Source organism: Dendrobates tinctorius, unplaced genomic scaffold (genome assembly GCF_039654945.1).
Source record: "Dendrobates tinctorius isolate UK_male_01 unplaced genomic scaffold, ASM3965494v1 ptg000022l, whole genome shotgun sequence".
In the NCBI taxonomy this organism is placed as follows: domain Eukaryota; kingdom Metazoa; phylum Chordata; class Amphibia; order Anura; family Dendrobatidae; genus Dendrobates; species Dendrobates tinctorius.
The window spans coordinates 87316593-87330936 of NW_027361690.1; the positions used below are offsets into that span (position 1 = coordinate 87316593).

The 14344-nt window shown below is 39.6% G+C and overlaps 1 protein-coding gene across 1 annotated transcript in view; it reads right to left on the reverse strand.

Annotated features, from left to right (window-relative positions):
* Positions 1-1311: 1311 nt before the first annotated feature.
* LOC141084265 (gonadotropin-releasing hormone II receptor-like) overlaps positions 1312-14344 on the reverse strand; it is a 107363-nt gene continuing 94330 nt past the window's right edge. The window contains exons 4-5 of the mRNA XM_073568862.1: positions 11544-11745; positions 1312-6119 (exon numbers count right to left, since the gene is read on the reverse strand). Coding sequence (XP_073424963.1) covers positions 5716-6119; positions 11544-11745 — 606 coding nt within the window. The 3' untranslated portion in view covers positions 1312-5715. The remainder of the gene's footprint in view (positions 6120-11543; positions 11746-14344) is intronic.

A 14344-nucleotide genomic window follows, 5' to 3' on the forward strand; every position in this document is an offset into this window, starting at 1 on the left:
CTCTGCCGTGCTCCCAAACAGTGGTTTACCCCCACATATGGGGTATGAGCGTACTCAGGACAAATTGCACAACAACTGTGGGGGTATGATTTCTCCTGTTACCCTTGTAAAAATAAAAATTTGGGGGCGAAAAATAATTTTTGTGGAAAAAAAATATTTTTTATTTTCACAGCTCTACGTTATAAACTTCTGTGAAGCACTTGAAGGTTCAAAGTGCTCACCACACATCTAGAAAAGTTCCTTAATGGGTCTAGCCTCCAAAATGTGGTCACTTGTTGGGGGTTTCCACTGTTTAGGAACATCAGGGGCTCTCCGAATGCAATATGGCATCCGATCTCAATTCCAGCCAATTCTGCATTGAAAAAGTCAAACGGCGCTCCCTCCCTTGCGAGCTCTGCCGTGCGCTGAAAAAGTGGTTTACCCCCACATTTTGGGTATCAGAGTATTCAGGAGAAATTGCAGAACAAATGTTGTGGTTCATTTTCTCTTTTAACACTTGTGAAAATAAAAAAAAATTGGTTCTGAAGTAAATTTTTTGCAAAAAAAAGTTAAATGTTAATTTTTTCCTTCCACATTGCTTTAGTTCCTGTGAAGCACGTAAAGGGTTAATAAACTTCTTGAACGTGGTATTGAGCACCATGAGGGGTCTAGTTTTTAGAATGGTGTCACTTTTGGGTATTTTCTGTCATGTACACCCCTCAAAATGACTTTAAATATGATGTGGTCCCTAAAAAAAATGGTTTTGTAAATTTTGCTGTGAAAATGAGAAAACACTAGTCAAATTTTAACCCTTATAACTTCTTAACAAAAAAAATTTTTGTTTCCAAAATTGTGCTGATGAAAAGTAGACATGTGGGAAATGTTATTTATTAAGAAATTTGTGTGATACATCTCTCTGATTTAAGGGCATAAAAATTAAAATTTTTAAAATTGCAAAATTTTCAAAATTTTCAACATATTTCCGTTCTTTTCATAAATAAACACAAGACATATCGAATAACTTTTACCACCAACATGAAGTACAATATGTCATAAAAAACAATCTCAGAATCAGCGGGATCCATTAACGCGTTCCAGAGTTATAACCTCATAAAGTGACAGTGGTGAGAATTGTAAAAATTGGCCTGATCATTAAGCTGCAAACTGGCTCGGTCACTAAGGGGTTAATGAGTTTTAGTGATGAGCAAGTATACTTGTTACTCGAGATTTCCCGAGCATGCTTGGGTGATTTCTGAGTATTTGGAAGTGCTCGGAGATTTCGTTTCTGTCGCCGTAGCTGCATTATTTGCGGCTGCTAGACAGCCTGAATAAATGTGAGGAATGCCTGTTTGTTAAGAAATCCCCACGTGTATTCAGGCTGTCTAGCAGCCGTAAAACATGCAGCTATAGCGACAGAAACTAAATCCCCGAGCACATCCAGATACTCGGAGATCACCCGAGCATGTTCGGGAAATCTCAAGTAACGAGTATACTCGCTCATTACTAATGAGTTTGATTCTGAATGGAAAACTCCTTTAATGTCTCTAATTATAACTGAAATACCGTATCAACTGCTTTCCATCAGAGTAATTTTAGGTCTTTGCGCTTCCAATTTTTGTTCCCCTTTTTGTAAGAACCATATCTTTTTAATTTTTTTATCATCATAGCTGTATGAAAGCTTATATTTTGTAGGATAAGCTGTAGTTTTGAATGGCACATTTATTTCCCAATTTTGCAATAGTTATATGAGCTTTGATTTTACTGCATTCATTGTTCAGTAAGAATGACCAGATAATATGATTCTTCAGGACCATACAATATTAATGATACCACAAGTTTTATTTTATTTACAGTGACTTGTGAAAGTATTCAGCTCCTTGGCTTTTTACCTTTGTTAAATTACAACTTGTGTGTAACTTTTTTGTAATGTGATTTGTGTGTGATGCATCAGCACTAAATAGCCTAAGTTGGTGAAGTGAAATGAGAAAAATACTGGCATAAATTACATTTCTGGGATCAAATAACTAAAAGTTGAGAAGAGTTATATGGTCTGTCAGTATATACACTTTACCTTTTCTGAAAGGCTACAGAGACTGTAACACCATTAAGCAAGAGGCACCACTAACCAAAAAACACCATGAAGACCAAGGAAATCTCCAAATAAGCCAGGGACAAAGTTGTTGTTGAATACAAGTCAGGGATGGGTTATAAAAAAAATCCCAATCTCTGATTCCCCAGAGCATCATCAAATCCATTATCATCAAATGGAAAGAATATCGTACCACAACAAACATACCAAGAGAAGACGGCCACCAAAACTCTCAGCCAGGGCAAGGAGGACATTAATTAGAGAGGCAGCACAGAGACCAAAGGTAACCCTGAAGAAGCTACAGAGTTGCAAAGTAGAGAATAGAGTGTCTGTCCATATGGCCACAATAAGCCATACACTCCCTAGAAATGACCTATATGGAAGAGTGGGCAGAAAATAGCCTTTACTTACTGTACACACAAAAATTGTAAGGCTCATTTTGAGTTTGCCAAAAGACATGTGGGAGACTCCCCAAATGTATGGAGGAAGGTGCTCTTATCAAATGAGACCAAAATTGAACTTTTTAGCCACAAAGGTAAACACTATGTCTAGCACCAAACCTACACAGCTCATCACCTCAAGAACAGCATTCCCACAGTAAAACATGGTGGTGGCAGCCTCATGCTGTGGGGATGTATTTTGGCAGTAGGGAAAGAGAAAATGGTCCAAGTCAAGGAGAAGATGGGTGGTGTGAAAATACAGGGATATTCTTGAGCAAAACCTTTTTCAGTCTGTCAGTGATCTTCCAACAAAACAATGACCCAAAGCGTACTACTAATGCAACACTTAAGTGGTTAAAGGGGAAATGTGTAAATATTTTCGAGTGGCCTAGCCAAAGCCCAGGCCTTAAAGGGGTTGTCCATTATTAGGACAACCCCTTCTTGATCAAAACGTTTGTCCCCGAAAAAATAATAAAGCCTATACTCACCTTCCCTGCCAGTGCCGTTCCTGCGGTGTTGGCACTCGCACTCTCTCGTGCAGTGTTGTGACACATGACTTCAGGGCTAATTCAGCACCGGCATCACTGTCCCCACTTTTGGACAAATCAAACATGAAAAGGAAGTCCAGGCTGCAGCTGATCTCCCACTTCCTCTTCATGTTCAATTTGTCCAAAGGCGGGGACAGTGACGCCAGCGTTGATTGGGCAGTAGAGTCATGTGTCACAACAGCAGCACGAAAGCCTCAGGACTGCAAGTGCTGACACCCCTGGAACAGCGCTAGCACCGGAGGTGAGTATAGGCTTCATTATTTTGTCGGGGTCAAGCGAGGGGTATGACAAGAAGTTGTTCAAGTAGTGGACAACTTCTTTAATCTAATTAAGAATCTGTGGTCAGATTTCAAGATTGCTGTTCACTAGAGGAAAACATTTAACTTGAAGGTGCTGGAACAGTTTTGCCTTGAGTAATGGGCAAAAATCCCAATGGCAGGATGTGAAAAGCTCATAGAGACTTATTCAAAGGGACTTGCAGTTGTAATTGCTGCAAAAGGAGGCTCTACAAAGTACTGACTTTAGGGGGGTGAATAGTTATGCACACTGAAGTTTTCTGCTATTTTGTCCTATTTGTTGTTTGCTTCACAACAAAAGGAAAACCAAATGTTCACAGATGTAGGCATGTTCTTTATATGAACTCATGCAAACCCTCAAAAAAACAGTGGCATTCCAGGTTGTGAGGTAGCAAAACATGAAAAATGCTAAGGGGGGGCGGTGCGGTGAATACTTTCCCAAGGCACTACAAATTGGGAAAAAAATTCTGAAGTTTGACTAAAAGAAAAAAAAGGGCTTATGTCACCATTTCTTAATTTTTCTATGGATGGTGCTCCATGGAGCTTGTTTCTTTTCTGACATTTTTATTCACATCATTTTGTAGTTCATATGATGTTTTGAGCACTTTTTATTGTGTATTTCAAGTTAGGCATGGTGTCTTAAAAAAATTGTAATTTTGGCATATTGATTTTTATTTCTCATTTTGGAGTTTACATTGCATTCATTTTATATTTTGAAATATTGGAATTTTACAGATTTGATGGCACCAAATATGCTTACATTTTCTTTTATTTTTTTAACGTAAAAGAAGAGAGATTTAGATTTTTTACATTTTTTATTTTTTAGACTTAAAAATTTATAATTTTTTACTTTATTTTGCTTGTTTTATAGTCTGCATTACAAATGTATTGCAGTGTATAGACAAAATTATATTCTCCTATGAAGCCCATCCACAGGCTGAACTTCACAGGAAGACAAATATGGCAGCTGTAACAGCCATAACCCTTCAATATGCTCCCGGATGCTATGACAACTCATTGGACCCCTTCAATTGCAGTGGACTGATGGGAACTGGTTCCTGCTCGCACTGGTGATCACATGTTTACAGCCCACTGTCAGTAACTGACAGGGGCATTTAAATGGTAAAACATCAGCAAGCAGAGTGACCTCTGGCTGCTGCTGTTACAGTATAATATTCATTGTATGACACAGCCACCATCTGCTGCTTATGATGTGGACCAGTACGTAATGTCGAGAAGGGGTTAGTGTCTCTTAATGAAAACCCCCTTTAATCTATTAAATACACAATTTTATTATCCAGTTTTATAAACATTGTTTTGCATTAGTGCAATGTCAACTTCCTAGCAGTTTCTGAGCACTTTTAGGAATTGAAAAAAAAAAAACCTCTGTAAGACCTCATTCATAGGTCCGTGTTTAAACACATATGTGAGAAAATGGTGCCGGCATCATCAGTGTTCTGGGTCAGTGTGTGGTTAAAGTACACTCACAGTATAATAAGCAGTGACTGCAACCTTTCCCTTCCCTGATGATTAGAAGTACATGGCTGCAGGGAGGATAGAAGTTAATTTTCTCTCTTTAGCTGCTCTCCTCAGCCAGGCATTATTTTAACGCTATTGATAGTACCTGCAGATTAACCCTATATCTATAGCTAAATGGTGTTTTTAGACATGACAAGTTCCCTTTAAATTAATCATGTAGTCAATAGATAAGATCGCCAGGTGGAAATATCATTCCCATAGTTGTGCATTTGGAGTGTATGTGTTGCTACCCATAAACATAATTTTGATTGGTTTGAAGTTGTTGTTTTACTGACTGTTGTGTTGTGCATTTATTATTTTATTTCTTTACAATATAGTTTGAGCATAATGTTGTTGAGCACAGTTAAGTTCAATCAGACCACCTGTTTGTAGTATCCCACAGCGTACGGCAAGTTTTCTTTTTATGTATAGAAAGAACAAAGCAAAGGTATTCTTATATGTACCAATGGTATGAGTAAAAGTGGAAGGGAAAGCTTGAAAGGTCAGAGGTATATATAGAAGCGCGTCTAGAAAAATGTTCTGCACCAGAATTATCTAAATTGATTCCAGTAATTAAACTAATGGGAGTCTCAGAGAGAAAGTCAAATAACAACCCAAAATGCAGCTTTCCACAGATGGTTCCATTTGGTATGTTTGTATTTCAAGCACATTTCTATTAAAGAGAGATGCAAAAATGTTTTACACATGAGATATGTAGGAGATGCAGGGGGCTTTTACATTTCGGAGAACAAAACATCTTTAAGTTACCCATCGGCTACCGACTGTGCTTTGTCTGCTGGATTTAATTTTGTATATGAACACCTTTAGAGACAGCAAGGTAGACTTCAAAATATCGACTGCAGGGTTGTTCCAGCAGATGTTGGGCCATCCATAGATGAGAAGTCTTTGATGGTCATCTCAGAGTCTGCTAGCTGCTTGCTGTTCTTTGCCCTTCTTGACAGCAGACCACCCACTCTTCTCAGCCAGTTGCGTACATCTTCTTTGAAGGATGGGGTGTATAATCCATATACAACAGGATCTGTGCATGTGTGAAGAAGGCCAAAAAGGAACAAGCTATGATGAACGTATTCAGGAGTTAAGTGGATCATTTCTGGATGGAACCAGTACCATATTCCTAATAGATAGTAAGGAGTCCAGCAGACCATGAATGAGACCACAATCACTAATGTCATCTTTAGTGTTTTCAGACGTGCTTTGGAGATTAGGTCATTTTTACTTCTTGCTAGCTCTGTGAATAAAAACACATGAATTATGAAGTGTTTGCAGGTCACCAGACAAATACATTTAACTAATATTCAAAGATGCTGAGATCCCACAGTGAATGATGTACAGCTAACGGTTAACAGCTTACAGTTGCTTAAACAAGAATCATATCCACACTGCATTAAAAATACAAAAGCAAGTGGCAAAATGGAAGAAAACATTGTAGTGATTAGTTATTACTTAGATGAAAATATCTATAACCCCTTAAGGATTGAGCCTATTTTGGCTAAAAGACGTCATGCTACTGCAGAGCAGTAGAGTGCAACCTCCACAAGGGGGTGCTGGTGGGGGAAAAGAGGTTGCATAAACAACACTGAGCAGCAGCACAAGTGCCACCAGGTGGCAAAAGAGTGATCAGACAAGCCGAGTCAGAAACAGCCAGGAGCAGAAGTACCAGAGTTCCAGCAGTACACGTGGTGAGAAACGAGCCAGGGTCAGCAACAGTGGGAAGCGGATAAGACAAATACAAAAGACAGAATCAGGTCCCAATCCTAGTCAAGTCAAAACCAGGGAGTCAACAAACTTACAGGGAAATACTGAGTCAGGATAGACAGAGGGAATTAACAGACACGGGGCAAGTCAAGGATCACAGCAGGACATATGTCGAAGGCAGAACTATAGCTGACAGTGCCTGCAGGATGCAGCGGAGCTAAATAGCAAACCTGAGACCAGACTGAGGCTGAGAAAATTTAACCCCTGTAATGACCAGACAGGGAACATGGAAAGACATGACTCAAAACCAGGTCTGGATCATGACAAAAGACAACTCGATTCTTTTAGTTCTTGCATCACTGCATTCAGCAAGCTCTAACTTTTGCATTTTTGTATCAATGTTAATGTTTAGGTTTTTAGGGATTTTGTTTGTTTTTGTGATAAGAGTTGTATTTCACAATGGGGCCAAATATTATTTATATACCAGTTACCATTCTGTTTAAACAATGTGCTACCTTTATTACATGTCTTGTAAACATTGCATTAATACAATTTACCGTATGTCTATTTTTGTTTAACATGTTTAGAAAAACCTTTTAGATAAAACTTTTTTTATTTTTAACATATATCTTTTTTTCAATAAACTTTTTAAACTTATAAAAATAAAATATTAAGTTTCACTAGAGAACCTCACAATGTGATCAGCAGGTTAGTTATATGAGGCTTTGAAATGTTCCATCTCCCTATCCATTTCCAGTTGATGTTGCTGTTTCAATTCACTGCAGCATTTAAGGGATTAAATACATAAGTGGGGACTAGAGTTATCTCTCACTCATCCAGGCATTTGCTGCTGTTTTGGGATTGGATTGAATTCTTGAAAACATTACAGGGGTTGCTCGGGCTCAAGTGATTATTCTGTAGTCACTCTATGACTGAAATGTGCACACTGCCAAGGTTTCCCAGTATCTCCCCAGTATTTCCTGTGTGTGTGGACCGTCACGGGACCACATGTATGCAATTTGCATACCTGCAGTCACATGCCAACTAGTCTCATCCTGCTTCTCTCAATTCTCTCTATTGAAAGAGGCTGTATGAGTCTTGTTGGTATGTGACCAAAAGTTTGCAAATCATATACTTGTGGTCACATGACATTGCACACTATCAAGTTCGCTTTTTTCTGTTACCCAAAATATTTTGAACTCTTTTTTTATATGGCAGATTCCAGTATTTTTCTTTTATTCCACATTGAAAACTACAAATGAGAGTGAAAAACTTATAGAGCAGTAAGGCAGAGCCAGCACACAATGTCGTCTATGGTATCTTCTCATGTTGGCCACAAATGGATCATCTTACATGGATGAGCCTACAAATAACTGTACCCCATTATCCCGAATTAGAAGAGACAATGACAAATAACACTTCTATATAGCTGCCTAAGTAACAATGCTACAATACAACCCTGCCACCACCATTCACTGCAAAATTAATACTCTCCACAGCCTCTTGTTTGTGCGGTAGATGGGACAAGTGTTAGGGTACCGTTACACCTAGCGATGCACCAGCGATCCCGACCAGCGATATGACGCGGTCAGTATCGCTGGTGCATCGCTAGGTGGTCGCTAGTGAGCTGCCACACAGGCAGATCTCACTAGCGACATCGCTGGGGACGGGGATCGCTACTTACCTGTCAGACGCGGCGATCCTGCATCCTCACGCCTGGCTCCACGCGTCGCTCGTCGGCGCCACAGGAAGCGCCGCAGGAAGTGACCGACGAGGAATGGTCCAGGAGCTTCTCGCGGGATCAGCGATAACCAGCGGGGAGCCGGTCGGAGGTAAGTATCACATGCAGCGATATCGCTAGCAATATCGCTGCAACGTCACAAAATCGGTGACTTTACAGCGATATTGCTAGCAATATCGCAGTGTGTAAAGGGGGCTTTAGATTCTGATTAGCTGGGAGAACTTTTTCACTCATTGAAGGAACTTGCCATGTTGAAAATGCTTCTCTATTTGATGACTGATTAAGGTCATTAGGAGAGGAGCAGATTTATGGACAGCTCTACAGTAGAGGATTAGGTTTACAGCACTTTATATTTCTATTTCTTTCATTGACACAAGTTTTATCTATTCGGAATTAGGGGTCTAGGTGGCATCTCATTCAGTAAGTTGCAGCTTTTCCACATTATAATGAGTATTTCCACAAACCTTTATATGTTTTGCTCGGCTCGGCCAGTCCACAGATTATAAAGCATTGTCAGTTTTTTTACTGGCTACTGAAACACCCGAGAATGGGGTTCCAAAACTCCAAAAATGTAAGGCTCTAAAACAGAGTAGAGGTGCGCATGTTCGGCCTCTTCTCTTTTATTGTCAAGGGGACAGCCTGAAATAGCTGAGTGGTGTGTAGATTGTAGACAATAAACGGAGCCGAGGTCGAGCATGCGTATTCATAGTTGTGGATCCCTGTGCAAGGGATTACTTGTAATTTTGGGAAAATCCTGGTATGTCTAGGCTGGGGGTGGTGGCCTGTCCATTAGGACGTTCTTGGAGCATAGCCAGTTAAGTTTTTAATACAAATTGCCCAAATCAAAATAATTCAGCTAAAGTAAGCCTTAATTCAAATATTTGCAGAGCAAAACAGAACATAAATTGTGGTGAATCTAGTAAACATGTAATGATAGTGTCTGGCTCTCCGTCCTGTCATTTATCGCTGTCCCAGTGGAACCACTCTCATTATTTATTGACAGCTAAAAGCTGTGGTTCTGAACTGAAGAAGAACTGTTAGAGAAATGGCTTGTTTAGGATTACTTAGCCGTGTGTTTCTCTTAACCCCCAAAGCTTCAGAATTGCACTGCATGAAAAATGTAATCATCGTCTGCATGTGATCCTTGACTTGGCTTTACTCTGGGAATCGGAAATGCATTTCTATGCATCCAAAGCTCCAGAGAGAAGACACTTTATAAGAATCCATTATCTCCCTTGTCATTTACTATAAAATACATGAGGTTTGCAGGCATCCTCTGAGCATGACATTAAAGCGGTGTCACACGGCCAATTAGCAGCCTGATGCCAACATGGCCACCCTGATGAGCCACGTAACGAGCCGGTTAAGAAGTAAGGACTTTCACGTTTATAATCCAAAACATTACCATTTCCATTTTTGGTACTGCTGCAATAAAACTTTCATGAAGCATTTTGTATTTCTATGTATTATTGTTCGCTTTTGCTCTCTGTACATATAAACATATTGTATTAAGAGAATGTCTAAGGGGAAACATTTTTCCTGGTGGAGAATGCCAACTCGGCATAAGGAGACATACAGGCCATGAAATGCTCTTCTGGGAATTTATATATGCAAATTGCCTCTTCAGAGAGGATGAGGACTAGAACTGTTGCGCCAAGTTGGGAATAGCAATCTTAAAAGTAAAAATTGACCCTTTATCGAGCCTTGCCATATGACTTAGAATAATAAGCTAAACCAGAGTATTAATTTACAAATACGTGTTTCAGAGTATGTTCCCTTATCAGTGCAAAAGAGGCAGTCTGGCTTGGCTAGGTGAGAGGCCTCTGACAGGGGCTCTAAGGGGGAGCGTTTCTCTGTGTGGAAAGTGCAGACCCATCATAAGCAGACTCTTAGGCCATGCCGTGCTGTCCTGGGAATTTAAATATGCAAATGTCTTCTTCAGAGAGGGAGAGGACTAGAACTGTAGTCCCACTAATTAGGGATAGTCATATTAAAAATCAATATTTAACAAGCCTTGCAACATGACTAACGATAAAAGCCAAATCAAAGGCTACATTTTTCAGACATTTGTTTTGGACTTATTTAAATTCCCGCATTGCATGGCCTATAAGTCACCTTACACCGGCTTGGCACTTTCCACAAGGAAAAACTTTCCTCCTTACACCCACTGTCAGAGGCCTCTCGTCTAGCCAGATCAGACATCCTGCTTGCACTGATGAGAGGCAAACATACTAAAACACAAATCCACAAATGGAATGGTTGGTTTGGCATTTTATGCAAAGTCAAGTGGCATGTCTCATTAACGGTTTAATACTGACTTTTAGGCTTGCTATCCCCATTAGGTGTTATTAGAGTTTTTTGTCCTCTCTCTCTCTCTGAAGAGGATATTTGCATATTAAAAGAGACTCTCATTGAGAAAAGTGAAACATAATGTCAGGGTCAAACTAATCAAATTACACCCTATTACATAATTAATTAACTGAGGGCCTGCTAGAGTCAGACTACTGCTTCTTCCCTTGCCTCCTGAAGAACTCAGACAGCCTGGATAGGTGAGAAGCACTACATATTTCAAGGGCAAGAGCCAATTTTCACAGTGTCCTTAACAGCTCAGCAGTCAAACGTTTCATCTTATGTGGCACCTGGACTGTGTGGCAAGAACCTTCACAGGACTCCTCTCTCCAAAGTGATGGCATTGTAACTGTATTGCTAGTAAGCAAGTGGTGAAAAACTGGCCCAAAAGTTCTTGAAAGATTGTAGAGGGGGAAACAAACCGCAGGCCTTTCTATCCACAATGTCATGCTCAAAACCATAATGGGGAGTTTATTTGGATCTTTACAATGTTGCCCCCCTTTCTGCATTACACTGGCTTTTCTACATAACTAAGGTTATATTTTGTGTAGATTTCTAAATTGAAACTCCTGCACCCCAGTCTAAATTAGGGACATGGCCTCCACTTACCATGTGCCATTAACAATACTGAATTTCTTTTAAGAAAGAGGAGCCCAGGTTCAAGTGTTACCCCATGACCTCTTTTATCCATGTGTTTCATCTTGGTCATGCAGGAGAAGGGGAGTTGTGTTATTTCCTTCTGAATGGGTCATAATCTTTACATAAGAATATCATTTATTTGGACCTTCAAACTTTCCACAGGAGATAATTTAGCAAAGACAGAAGAGTGGTGGCTGGGAGGTTTCCTGAAGTAATAATGAGTCTCACCTTTTTTGTGTTTCATCTGCTTTCCAATTTCCCAAAGGATACGAGTGTAACAAACAATCATGACACTCAGGGGTGTGATAAATAGGGTGCAAAATGTGAACATGTTGTATGCCGTTTCCTGCCAGCGGTGAGCAAAGCTCCCATGTGTGGCACACTGTGTAAAGTTGGCTCCGGGAACAGTTTGCAGTTGAAAGAGAAAAAGCTAAGGAGACAACAATAAACCATGATGAATACAAAATCTGTTACATCTGAAAATCAGTTCAAAATATGACATTTTTCAATATTATTTGATTTAAAGTAAATGCACTTACAAAGAATATTTCATTTTTTAACATATTTCAATATTTCATATTTATTTATTTATTTTTTCAGTGTATCATATTTTAGATTTTAATATTTTCCACATATTCAATATTTCACATTTTAGATGGTTAGTTTCACAAGGTTTGTACAGGCATATACAAATGGTTGAGGATAGAGGAAAAAGTGAAAAATCTTTTAGGAGAGTTCTTAAATTTGGACAATCCATATTTTTTAGAAGAGTGCACTCATTATCAATGGTTGTCCCACTCTTGGGACTCCCACTAATCATCTATAATCTGTGGAAGTTCCTGTCAAACAATATCTCTGCAGTGCCACTGCAAGGGAAGTGAAAGATTGAGGTATGTTCAGATTTTTACATGGATTTTTATGGCTGAAACATCCATGTCTAACAACCGCTTCTTAATAAAATACATGGTTTTTGTTTGGGGTTTTTGCAAGGACACAGTTGTTATGCTGTTTTGATGAGCTTTTTATTTTACACTTCTTTAATTATAATATGGGATGTTGAGTGTTTTTCGTGTTTCAAATCCTTGCCAAAAACTGCAAAAAAAAAAAAAAAATTCAATGGAAAATGTACCATGATGCTCCTTTTAACACGTGCAAGATAAAAATGCGACATCCGTTGTAGATACATTAAGGGTACCGTTACACTTAGCGATGCACCAGCGATCCCGACAACGATATGGATCGCTGGTGCATCGCTAAGTGGTCGCTAGTGAGCTGCCACACAGGCAGATCTCACCAGCGACATCGCTGGGGTCGGGGGTCGCTACTTACCTGTCAGACGCGGCGATCCTGACGTCCTCCCGCCCGCGTCCACGCGTCGCTCGTCGACCCCACAGGAAGCCCAGCAGGAAGTGACCGATGAGAAATGATCCAGGACCTTCTCGCGCGATCAGCGATAATCAGCGGGGGAGCCGGTCGGAGGTAAGTATCACATGTAGCGATATCGCTAGCAATATCGCTGCTACGTCACAAAATTGGTGACTTTACAGTGATATTGCTAGCGATATCGCAGTGTGTAACGGGGGCTTAACTCACTCAAATAAAGTAAAAAAGCTCCTTACAAGCAGATTTGAATTTTTTTAACGTGGATTTTAGGGAGGAATCCCTGCCAAAAAACAGGTCAAAGAGCTTTGTGAACTTAACCCTGACATGGAACCCATTTTCATCAATAGTACATCAATATGATCCATTTACAGACCCGTCCTCCAGGCTCTTTATAGCCAATTTACTCTCTGGTTACTAGAGTAGAATATTATACAGGGTACATTATTTTCCTAACTCCATCTTCTGTGATTGAAAATGTGTTTTCTAAACCAGACAACCCCTTCAATGTGTGAATGCCTAGTTTGTAATGATGATTAATTTATGCAATTTGCTGTTCGCTCTCTGGGGAAAACTATAATGGGGTTTTTCTTGTATTACAATGTTCTGGTATTTTTGTACTATTTATTTAAAGTAATTAAATTACATTTTCTCAGCTGATGCCTCGAGGCTTAAAACCATTAAGCATGTTGAATAATTAATACATTTGAAGAACAGCAGTGGTTCTAGCCAGCTTTTAACTGTGGTTTAGATAATATATTTAATACCAAAAACTTCATTTCCTTGACAAGAAAAACGGGGCAATGTGCTTAAGAGTCTGTTGTAGGGGAAAGGACTGTAAGGACACGGTTCCACTAAGAGGAGAACATTTATTGTCCAGAATCATTTGGAATTACTAGTTAAGATATTTTGGGATAGTTTTATTTTTAAATGCTATTAATCTTCTGTACTGAAAGCCGTTCTTATCTCTGTATATGGGATTGTGATGCCAATAATAGATATTGGTTAATTGAAGTGATCACAGCTTTTTTAAATAAAGGGAATCGGTCACCAGTTTTTTTTCCACCTAACCGGAGAGCAATATAATGTGCAGATAGAGACCCTAATTCCAGGGATGTGTCACTTACTGAGCAGCTTGCTGTTGTTTTTATAATCACCTGCTAATAAAACTGTGATTTTATCACTAGATGATTAGTAAACCTGCTGTCATGTATTCCTTAATATTCATCAACTCTGTATAACTCCACCCAAGCCACTGATTGGAAATTTTCTGTCTATGCACAGTGTACACAGAAAGCTGCCTCTCAGTGGTGTGGGTTGGGTTATACAGAGTTCAGCATTCAGAGAACTGAGAGATATGCATCAAATAAAACAGAGATTTTTTCAAAACTACAGCAAGCAGCCCAGTAAGTGATATGTTGCTAAAATCAGGGTCTGTGCCAGACATTTTGCTGACCTTAAATGGGGTAGTTAAAACCTGGTGACAGATTCCCTTTGAACCCCTTTCCCACCCGAGACGTATACATACATCCTCGTGACCTGGGTCTTATTGACCTGTGCCGTATGGGTATGACTTGGGGATGGTATGTGCACACACGCTGTGCGAGTGCAATTGTCGCCGGGTGTCAGCTGATTTTCACAGCTTACAC